This window comes from Silurus aristotelis (genome assembly GCF_946808225.1).
Source record: "Silurus aristotelis genome assembly, chromosome: 7".
Taxonomy (NCBI): domain Eukaryota; kingdom Metazoa; phylum Chordata; class Actinopteri; order Siluriformes; family Siluridae; genus Silurus; species Silurus aristotelis.
Genome location: NC_139580.1, coordinates 21,105,744 through 21,118,254, shown reverse-complemented (window position 1 = coordinate 21,118,254; position 12,511 = coordinate 21,105,744). Strand labels below are relative to the sequence as shown.

Genomic DNA, 12,511 nt, shown 5'->3' with positions numbered 1-12,511 from the left:
TTACATCATCCGAAGCAGTATGATATATTTTATTCTTCAAGAAGATTGGAAGCCCAGGTCCTAACTAAGAAAAAGTTATTTTTTAAGCAAGTATGAAACCAATTTCATGAAGCATGTCACATTTTCCTTTGATGTACCTTTGATGAACACTGCAGATTTTACCAAAACACCTACTCTAGACATACACACACATACAGACTTAATGAGCCTGGAAGTACAGTGAAAACTGTTAATCGCTCACATGGATGGCTCAGCTTATGAATTTTAATTCCATAATTACAACATAATTAATGCACCAGCCTTGTGTCTACAAGAGTCCAAGTATGGTACATGGCAATAATAAACCAATCACAGAGCACAATGGGAGCATAATTTCATTATGATGACCTCTCTCCGCAAACAGTTGTGTATGCACAAGGGATTGGTTGGCAAGTCCTTTTCCAAACCCTTTCCACATAATTATATTTGCATGCATCATTAACGCCCTGTCTTTTTTTTCCTTAGGTAAGGAAATAGAATCCTGTGTAAATCTGACAGACCCTGGTCTAGGGCCCATTTTACTCTGATACACTTTTTTGAAAGATGCTTATGGCAAACATTTGGCAAAGTACATGTAATTCGTTACTGTACTTAAGTATTATTTTTGTGTATCTGTACTTTACTCAAGTATTTCCATTTGAGGAGACTTTTACTTTCACTTCACTACATTTCAAAGTCAAATATCTTACTTTTAACTACATTTAGCAAAATCAGTCTTTCCTTTTTATTCATGAGTAAATAAAAACGATGATTGATGGTCAATCACGTAGCAAGCCACAAATCAGGGTTTGATTGCTGCTTGGCAGTGGTGTATTTAGGCAACATGAGCATCTTGCCGGGGGGCAGCACAAAACAAAAAAAAAATAAAAAATTGTTTGGGGTTTACCGTTTATTTCTACGGTCACGTCAATTATTATATCATGTCAATGAACCTGGTCGGGACTCAGAGTGCGCATCCACTGCCTGTAGAAGTTCCCTCACACATACCCTTTAGAAAGGCGAGATGAGGGTTGGGTGACGTCACGTCAGTAAGGAGAGCGAAATCTACATTAAAAATATGGATGACAAATAAAGGTCTATACTCTCAGGAGCCCAATTCATAAAAAAATTAAATAAAAGGAGGGGGGAAACGTGAAAAAGATAAAGGTGTGCATGCAGCTCTATCACTCATCTCATTTTGAGGACAGTATAAGCTAATGCATTTAAAATAGGCCAGAAACTGTACAGCACTTTGGTTTTGGTTATGCTGTGTTGCCTGCAGTGCTTTTAATGCATATAGCAACAATATTTATTTTAGCTTGCATAACATTTTTAATTTATAGTATGCAGTTTATCCTAATGTGTGTAGCAACAAAACAATTACAACCTAACTAGTCTAGTTGGGTTGTAGTTAAAATAGCACTTATTAATTTGGTTACCTTAAATTGAGGTGATGTCATAAAGGTTTTCTGTGATTGTACCGATTAGGTCCTGAACTGAGTTCAGTCGGGGGAATCTCCAGTGCAGCTTAAAAGGCTAATTCAAAAGACCTACATATACTGTAATTTCCGGACTATTAAGCGCACCCAAATATAAGCCGAACACACTGAATTTGACAAAGATTTTTATTTTGAACATAAATACGCCGCACCTGTCTATAAGCCGCAGGTGTCTACATTGAAACTAATGAACTTTACACAGGCTTTAATAAAAGACGGTGCCTGTAAAACGGCTTGTATCTAAATAGTAGCCTACCAAGAAAGTCATTGTTCACTGTCTTATCCATAAATAAGCCGCTTCATTGTTTAAGCCGCGGGGTTCAAAGCGTGGAAAAAAAGTAGCAGCTTATAGTCCAGAAAATACGGTATTGTAAGGATAAAGATGTTGTATGTATCTTATGGCTACAATTAGACAAGGAGTTTATGTTTCTTGTTTTTTGAGAGTTTGATAAATTGTGCACAGTGACGTGTATTTAATTGTGCAATAAATGCATTTAGGGTGATATTTATACATGAACGTGAGCTCTCAGAAATGTATCCAAATTTGTGGACTGCTCTGAGAATATGTCTTACTCATCCAGTGATGGTAGTTGAAGCAGAGAGGAGCTTTTCAAAGCTAAAACTAATCAATAGGGAGACGTTGGGTCAATGGGCGTAAATTTCATTTAACAGTAGAGGGGGGACAATAAATATAAAATTTCTCATGAGCAATTTTTGAAGTGGACACAAGTAATACAGTAAAGTTGTACTTATAAAGATATGGTTTAGGTGCACTGAAAAATGATCTTATGTCCATTTTCTTTTTCGCCGTCATTTTATCTGGTCTATGACACTGCAAGACAAGTTTATTTATACTGTAGCACATTTCATACACAATGGTAATTCAAAGTGTTTTACATAATGAAAGTAAAACTATCATAAAACATAATCACAACAATAAAAACAAGGAATTAAAAAAAAATTTTTTAAATGTTATTTAAAATGTATTAAGACACTTAAGAACAGAATAGAAATTGATTATAAAAATAAACAATATGCTAATTGTGGCCGTAAATGTTAAATTAACATTATACCAAGTCGTCCCAAATAAAACACTGTATGGGGAACGGCTTTGGTGTGTTAGTGTCAGTGCACTATGCTACAAGCTATTGTAAACAAGCTAACGTTAACTAGATAAGTCATATTTTAATAGTTAATATAGCAGATTCATGGAAAATTACATCGCTAATCAGCATTTTTGCCGCAACTAATTTATGAATGAGTCTGCATCAACTACATTAAAGAGAATCGCTTTATTTAAAGTATATAAAATACCCTAGTTAATGGAGTTGAACATTAATTAAGTCGCAGACAGACACCTGACTCGTGTGTGTAGAGTAGGTGAGATGAACTGGGAAAGCAGGCAGTGGGTCAAACCACTGTGAGGAAGTGGAGGGGGGGAACTGTTTCTAAATGCAGTTTTTGCGTTTTTTTTTCTACTTACACAATTATTTAGGTATACATATATATATATATATATATATATATATATATATATATATATATATATATATATATATATATATATATATATATATATTTTTTTTTTTTTTTTTTTTTTTTTTTTTTTTTTTTTTTTTTTTTCACAATAGAGAATGCGATATTTTTTAGTTAATTTTTTTTGTGGGGTACAATCCTCGGATGTGGAGGGACAACCCTCGGATGGGGAGGCATGTCCCCTCCGTCCCCCCCGGGATTTACGCCCATGGTTGGGTCATGGTGTGGTTCACCCAGGGCATCCTTCAAGCTATAGTTAAACAGCAAGCAGAACATTTTAAGGATAATAAATGATGGAAGAAACTCCTGAATCTAACTTCCCACAGCACCTGTAGCCTAATTTGCACATGTTTTTTTAAGTCGTTGAAAAGAAAGTTTTGGGCTCATGATAATTTATACCGAGAAATATCAATCAGTTTTTGACTCATTAATAGATTAGTGTGCTAAGAATAACATTAGGGTCTTTTTACATAAGCTGAGTTGATTAAGCAAGAGTCTAATGCTAAAAATGCTAATAAGACATTATAGCCATTATAAATCATAGTACTTGGATACTTAAGTACATTTGAAGGCAAATCCTACTGTACTTTTACTCAAGTGAAAGTTTAAAGAGAGCACTTTTACTGGAGTAATATTTTACCTATTGTATACTCTACTTTTACTCAAGTACATGCTTTGTGTCCTTCGTCCACCACTGATAACCTTGTGTGAATGCATTTTAAAATATATGAAAGTTAAAAAGATGCAAGATTTTTTTAGTTAAGCAAGATACCAAACTACATTTCTTACCCTTTTAAAAACCTATGAACCACTGGTACCTTTCCCTGTACCTATCTGTCCTAAAATATTAATTTACTAAACCCGCAGTCACTAAATAGTTCAATGCCATTATTAAATATGTTTTAATAATTGAAATAATTAATCTGGTATTCTTTAGTTAGTACTATTCTGACCGTAGAAATGCTTTACTTGTGTCTTGTAGGTAAAGAAAAAACATTATTGTAGATTAACAAAATCTACATTTATTTTATGAGGCAGAGGGTTTTCACCACTCTTGGATTTCGGGAATGCACACTGCTTGAAGGTACAGGTTCTGAAGGAAGTTTCTAAAGAATTATGCTGTAACTATATGCATCTATCTAAAGTATCTGACCTCATTTAAAGTCATTCTTTCTTTGATCAAGAGGTATTGTAACAACTCCCTTTTTTTTTTTTATTGCATTTAATTAGTTTCGGCAATTTCTTGTGTCAACACTGTCCTCTGTCTAGTAAATATAGATAAGGTTGCTCACCATTAGATTAATTTAAATAACTTAAAGTACAACAATTGTGTTAAGGACAGAAATTCTCTTACATGAAGTACACTAAAGCCTAAAAATCTATTTTCAATAAAACAATATTATTTCAATGTTACATGATATTATAGCCATTCTGCGGCTGCTATTTTGACCAGATATCAGATAGCAAAGACCCAGTACAGTACATTCAGCAACTGTTTTACCTACCAGTTTCACGACTTATCTGGACAAAGGCCTCCACACCACTCTCGCCATAGTTGCCCTCTGAAGCCAGTGTAGAGACATAGTTCCACCCCATGGCCATTACAATGTCCAGCATAGCCTGGGCCTGGTAGGAGTCAGGCGGCACCACACGAGAGAAGAAGTCATAGCGGGTATTATCACTTAGCTCTGGGGCAGTTGATGCATAGCTGATCTGAGGAATCTGTGAAAAAGTAAGACAGATTTGGTAACTTTGTAGGAATTGTGGCAAATGTAGTGTTGGTACTCCAGGGCCAAAAAAGTTTTAGCAGGCCAATGAAATCTCTGTCAAATATAATCTTTAAGGCAACTACTGTTGTATAGGAAACCAATACATTTTGTCTTGTAGGAAAAATCGATGCTAATTCTAAAATGCTGGCTCACTGTGTGGATGTTTGTGGATGCTCGAACTTGAATCCATCAGATATATATAACATAGCAACATCATGTAAGTAAGAAGAGAGATGTAGGAGGTAAGGGGCTCTGGTGGGTAGTGAGGCAGGGTGGATAATGGCTCTTTGGAGGCAATTGACGGCCTGATTGATTTCTCCTCAGCCAAAAGGCCAGGCCGTCGGCCAGAGCCCCAGAGGCTGAGCTCATCGGCATTCGGTGAGAGAGAGACGGTTAGAAAGCCTGCCAGCAATACAAATGACACTCTGTGCTGGTCGTGCAGGTACAGCAATACTCTCTCAGCTTCAACTATAAATTGCAAGCTTTTGAATATAAATGCCAGAGATCGCCTGTGAACTGTCAACCATGTGTGCATAGATCTGCGTGTAAATTTGGGGGTGGAATGGAAGGTGATGGCATGTAGTCTGAGAAGGTTGAGTGCTTTTGAAGATTTTGCAAATAAGATGTGCCAAGAGTATACTTGACATATACAGACCTTTCATTCAAATAAGGGTCAATAGAATAAGGTAATGTAACAGGTGGGAGGAATTTCTTTATTTATTATTGCAGCCTAAATGAGAAAATGTTTAGTTCTATGAAAATTGTAGAATCTTTCCTTTCAATGAAACACTAATTTGAATGGATAGGAAATGATGCGGTACTCACTGACAGTGCCTGTCAAACATCCTGTCAGGCTTCATAAATTCTTTTCTATCTAAAAGAGAATGTCTAAGCTTGAGTGATTGATCATTGAAATCTCAATTTGCATTAGTTTGCTACCTCTCAAGGACATTGTGATTTTACAATCAACAATAGCTGTAGGAAATAAACCCTACAAGCAAAGAAAAGGCCTTTCATTTGTTAACGGTCCCAAACATATTGTATATTGCCCACTTATAATTAAGGCTAATCACAATATATCAAGAAGGGCTAATTAGAGTAACACAGAATATGTTATGGAAAAAATTAGCCCATTATTAGCATCAACAAAACCACATGACTCTGGGTTTGCTATGCAGGACCGCACTGAATACAGGTAATAAATCATACACTAATTCTGTAGTGCTACTGTGGCCATCCAGATGCCTTCATTCTGGGTGGTAGGCCGAGGGCCGGGACACTGGAAATGTTATGTAAAAAGAGATCATTTTGGTGCAGAGAACAATTTATGCATTCATATAACACAATGTGAAATTCTAATCATGCAGTACATAAAGCCCATTAGACCACATAACTGTATAGCCATCCCAGCAATTTTGACAACTAAGCTGTTATCACTGTTTATACCATTGTTTCCAGCTGTTTGTCTTGACTCGAATGCTCTTTGTATTTGTCCCTATAATGGAGCTGTCAAATGTAGAAAAGCAACTCAATACTGATAGATTGCATAAAGAAAGTACTAATTAACCCTCCACATGACCTTTATTTAAAAGACTACTCCAAGAGGCATGCACACAAGTTACTTTGCACAGATGGATGTTTATACTTTTCAGTTTTTTTCCCCCTAAAAAAGTAATACGTGTATGTATGTGTGTATATATATATGCGCCTTTTGGAAATAGAGTAGCAGTAGATCGTGTGTACATGCATCTCTTTCGCTAGAAAAGATTTCTTCTTCTTCTTCTTCTCTGGTTGTAATATATTGTGCTTTTTTATAGGTAATTAAATAAATCAGTTGCAGATGTAGCCAAATATGATTGTTGCCATTCATGCATCATCAGCAAATGTTTTCCTGTCCTAGGAGATTCATTCCTGTCTTGGCTGTGTTGGGCCACCTTAATCTTGTCTGTGATGTCATTAATCTCAGTGTATAAATAGTCCTGTTTGTACCATTGCCTGTGTTTTCAGTATTTGCTGTGTTTCCAGTTTTTCTTGTTTCCTATTTCTTCAGGTTCAAGTCTAGTCATTGTTCTCTTTTACCTTGCATTATAATATAATATAATATAATATAATATAATATAATATATTATAATATAATATAATATAATATAATATAATATAATATAATATTATATTATATTATATTATATTATATTATTTAATATTATATTATATAAAAATATAATATATTTTAAAAAAGCTTAATAAGAATATGTTGGGTTTGTGTCCAAACACCTCTGTCTTCTGAGAGTTGCACAGCCACTGCTTCAGTGACTAACTCTCAGGATGGGCTTGGATGAAGTACAGAAACTGCAAAAGAGTATTTATTACAAATAGGATAAACTGTGGAAAAAGCAAATTAGGTGCTTATTTTAGACGAAGGCGTTTAATAATTAATCGTGACAGGTATGGAGCCATTGTTGCCAGAATGAACTGCTCAATGGCCTGATTTCTCTACAGCTTTGTATGAGATGCTCATTCAGCCTGGTACTGCACTCCTCAAACGCTGCATGTGTGAACTGCCGCTGGTGTGCCATTTTCAACTTCACACCTCCTTTTGAAAGCATGTGCACTCCGGAGGCTACTGTCTGAGCTGAAGTGTGGAACCATGCATTTGGTGCTATCTGTGTCTCTCACCTTCAATTCATAAAGGAAACTTTGCACCTGCATTAGGCGTCTGGGATAATTTTAGATGTTTTGCGGGTGTCTTGGGAAAAAAAAAGTGACGTAAATAGTGATGTAAGTGGCATTTGCAGATGGAGCAAGTATATCTGCTTACATCCTGTTTGAAGGGATAACGCTGCATCTCATGACAAATGCAATTCATGCTGGTTTTGAAGATTGAGCAAGTCCATTTACTGACACAATCACACCTAATAAATTATAAACCCATGCGAAAAAACTAATGGCAGAGAGAACACCACGTCCTAGTCTTTCGTTGGAAGGAAAAGCTCATTATTGGTGGCATTTACCTCAAAACTGAAAAAACATTCCATGGAGATATAAACTAATTATAAATTGTTTTCTCTTCACACATTTAAATGCTCACTAATACTGTTAGCAAATGCAGCAATCCCAAGGTTGCCTCTTATTCTCTATTTTTACTGAGGTCCACTTTTTCTTGTTCATTATTTCTCAGTGAAGAGCCCCTTTAGCATCCATGCTGCAGTAAGACTCACCAGGGCATCAGAGAGATAGAAGGTTTGAAGTCCTATATATTCCACTCTTATGTGGTCATCAGACGAGCGTTTCCCTGGTTCTGACGGACAAATTCTTAGCCCACGTGTCTCGTTCTCACACCCCAGCCAAGTTAAGCCTTTTAGAAGATGTTTCTCATTTGAAGTTTTTCTAATCAGCAACACAATAATCCAGTTACAGTAAGCTGCTGTTGCCAACTCTATGTTCCCTCCTGTAGGCCATGTCCAAGGTAAATTTCAAAGTGTCACAACTTTGAGAAATGAATAAATATATTTCTATAATTGATACATCAAAGAAGACTACTGCAAATAATTGCTTCAAAGAATTGGGGTAAAACTGGTTTATTAGTAGACATACTAATAACACTAACTTAAATACGGGAATAAGTATTAAGATTGTGATAATGAGGCAAAGGCCTGAAGGATCAGTATATTCACTTAGATTCTGTCAGCAGGAAGGAACAAACAAGATTGTCCTTTTTTTTTTAAAGGCGAGGCTGGCGATTTAGAGATGGCATTAGCATAAGTCTCCCTGGCAGGCACAACAGAAAGATATCTGCGAAGCCAAACTTTCTTTCTTTTTTTTTGGGTTGCCTGCAATAGACTGTTTGTTGTGAACTGTCATGTAAGAGCCCCAAAATGGTTCTTCATGGTTCTTAGCTGGAAAAGCAAAAAGGCTGGTGACATGGTTTCTGACTGGAAGAGTTATAGGCTATAATATGTGCACATCGACTCTCTCATTTTAATAATTCAAACTTAATTTTAAGAGTTACATTTAAATGGGAACAAAGCATTCTTACTGCCGAAAATAAATCCATGAATATAAAAATATCTATAGAGATACTCATAGCATTAATTTGTTTATAAAAAACTTTGTTCATTAAAATGTTTATATACATATTGTTTGATATATTATATATTAGCGGTCCCCAACCATGGACCGGTTTAATGTCAGACAATATTTTCATGGACCAGCCTTTAAGTTGTGGCGGATAAATACAACAATATAAAATGATACGTCCGGAATAAAAACTGGTATTTTCTAAATATAATAATAAATGTGAATCCACTGTTTTGTTTTTTTGTTCATTTTGTTTGCTTGGGGGTTTCACTTTAGTGGTAATGTATTAAGTGTTAGCGGCCGGAGCAGCCTCTTTAAGAGGGTAGCGGATGGAGGTAAGACATGTGACCGAGGCATCATGACATGCATCAAGAGTGAGTCATAGACAGATGTGGCGACGAGAATCCGGTAAATATCTAAACTAAAACATTGTTTAGATTCAGATAATAAATAAAATGAAATTAATGTATGTTATGTATTCTTTCTGTGTGGCCCGGTACCAATTGACCCACGGACCGGTGCTGGTCCGCAGCCCGGGGGTTGGGGACCACTGCAATATAAAAAGTCAAATGGCATTCACATTCACGGGAAAAACTTTGCTAAATTTGATATTTACTATACCCACATCGATACACTTTTAAAACATATGAAACTTAAAAGGAAAACCTCTTTTTTCTATGCAACTGAGAAACACAGGGGGTATGATGGATGTGTTTCTTTATTTCTAAGACTTAAAATCACCTGGGCTTAATAGTTGATTTCTTTTTATTTTCACTTCTCTGTACTTTTTGATTTGTCGTCTCCACTACATCTCAACTTTGCTTGAAAGAAATAAACTTCAAATTCCTTGCATGTACAGTGAGTCGGCTCACACGAACCAAGCACTGACTAATTACTCAGGATGTTCTTAATCATGGGGAACAACACGGGTACATGTATAATTGGCAAGGCCAAAGAACAAAGCCACAAGACAGCTGAGTGACAGACTATATCATTAGGGTGAGAAAGTGCTGATGCCCCAAGGATACCCTAAGGGCTTTTCCTTACAGTACTTTTGAATTCTCTAACTGCTAAAACAGTAGGTGGCATATATTCCAGAGAGATATGACTCATTACAGTCTAACCTTATGTGAATCTCATATAGCTTTCGATTAGAACTGTGATATGGTGAACTTCTCCATTGGGATTCTAGCATATGCAGCCTGTCCTGACTCCATGTACTGTTCAGGTGTTAATCGCACCTATTACTGACACCCCAATGTTTCATCCCATGAATAATCTTCTAAATATCCCTTCTGTGCTCTATACATATATGGCTTCTGCAGTCAGTGAATGGAACAATTCTGTGTAGAGGTATTTTTCCAGAAACCAAGGTAAAGCACTTTGTCACATCAGAAGTCCACTCAATGTGATCTAATGCCCCCTACCTTTAGATGCCTAATGGAGGAGGATTTATGTTCTATGTCTTGGCCAAAACAAATATTTTTTGCACTAGTAAATGGTTCCCTGGCTCCCCTTTAAGACAGACATTTATCTAACCTACACACTTGAAAAATATTATGCTTGTCCACGTTCAATCACTTTCTAATTATCAAAATAGGGGACCCCCGCTGCTCCCTATATATCATGAGGAAAATCGGTGCACTTCCACTAGTCCACAGACTTTCCACAAGATGTCAGGGTCAGAGTCAGACTGAATGGCAACTAAAGCATTGCATTTAGGCATCATCTGCACATTCTTTTCTTTACACTGTTCAAGCTTGCACAACATACTAACAAGGAAAAAAAAGGATGCCAAGACACACAAAATAAACTTAAGAAAAAAAAAGGTTGGCACATTAACGACAAAACAGCCACTGTGAACCTCACGCCTAGGTAGACAGACACTTTTGATATTTGGTTGGCATTTACATGTAGCCCCTGGATAACCAGGGGGGAAAAAAACACAACAGAGAAATGAAGAAAAAAGACAACAATTAAGGTAACTATTAACCCTGCTGCCTCCATCAAATTCGCACAGGGGTTATGTAAGATGTGTAGGGCATAAGACAGTGCCATCCTTCAGCAAACCGCAAATTATCAACATATTCTTACACATTTATGTGTTTGTAATAAGCAAAGTAAAAAGATTACATCCCCCTGTGCTACATATTAGGGAGAAGCAAGTCTACAATTTAACAAAGGTCCACTGATAACGAACAAATCACTTTAATAACTCTGGCATTCATTCAACAAGCACAAAGAGCACAGCACACCCTAACATTTATGCTCAAATGACAAATGTGAACATTAATGAAAAAATGATGAGGAGAAAAAGCAAAAATGCAATGCGTGTTTTCAGAAAATAGGTGTTGAAACAGCAGAGGATGCTGTGGTTTTTATGTTAAAATGGAAGCCACATTAAAACACAGCATGAACAAATTGTGCTTCACAATTAAGCTACTTCATAAGCCACTTCATGAAAACCTTTATTTGAGTTTCTAGATACATTTTGCACATCTGTACATTATAAAACCATTCCTCTCTAGCCTCAGGTCAAAGCAGTTCTCTAATTGGTGATAGACACATCATACACTATACAGCTGTTGATCTTCTGCTGTTTCTACAACATCTTAAGCTTCCACACAAACACACATTTTCACAGTGAGCCTAAGTGACATCCTGATTTGATCTGTACCTGCGAGGGGCATCTAGTTGTCCACATGTGTGAGTGTTAGTCTTGATAGATGGGCATAATGGAATCAGAGAACGGAGGAATGAAACAAGATGGAAAATGTCACAGTTAATCAGTGTATCACTGAGTGAGTGGAGTGTGCTGTCCTCTGGGTATAGCCTGTCACCCAATGACCAATCATAGTTAAAAATAAATAAATAAATAAATAAATAAATAAAAACCAACAACAATCTTGAATACATTACATAGTTAAGTCATGCAACAAAAAAACATGATAATTTCATATCAGAAATAGCTAAATAAATTATGGACTAAAAAATTTAATTTCTAGTCAAACTAACGGACTTGCAGATAGGAACTGCCATTTGCCTCAACTATTAAGGACAGATCTCTTGATAGTTACACCCAAAAGGAAGATTTTCAGCAAAAATATCACTCAAAGCTTTCAAAAATTGTTCTACAATTCACATGAAACCGAGTGTGAGGAAATTCTGTCCAAAAAACAATTTGCCTGATTCATTGCTACGCAGATTAGCACAAGACATTTGGTAAGCTTTTAGAGGTGTGCTTCCTCTGTCTCTGTCCTCTGAGCTATTCTTACCCTGAATTTACATTGCAATCAACCATTCGATTTCACACCTCCTAAACACCAGGGGTAGTGAGACTCACCTGAATACCATCCTTTGCACATTCACTTTGTAGAAAAGCCACAAATTGATAAAAGAGGTTGGATTTGCAATAATTCCTGCTGTCATATAGCCATCTTGTACTTTTGGAGTGTGAGAAAAGGAACACAATTACTTATACCTGTATCTTTTTAGTGCTCAAATTATTTTGTTAATGAACCCTACCACTATGTCAGTGTAAACACAGAGCAACAAAGGAACACATAAACAAATACATGAATAAAGGAAAACTGCAGAAAAATAATACTTGTT

At 36.2% G+C, this 12,511-nt stretch overlaps 1 protein-coding gene across 2 annotated transcripts in view; it reads right to left on the bottom strand.

The window, feature by feature from the left end:
- The window catches only part of grm8b (glutamate receptor, metabotropic 8b), a 129,229-nt gene that overhangs the window by 89,589 nt on the left and 27,129 nt on the right, over positions 1-12,511 (bottom strand). For both annotated transcript variants that reach the window (XM_083545987.1, XM_083545986.1), the window contains one exon: positions 4,559-4,775. In XM_083545987.1, the coding sequence (XP_083402113.1) occupies positions 4,559-4,775 (217 nt within the window). The remainder of the gene's footprint in view (positions 1-4,558; positions 4,776-12,511) is intronic.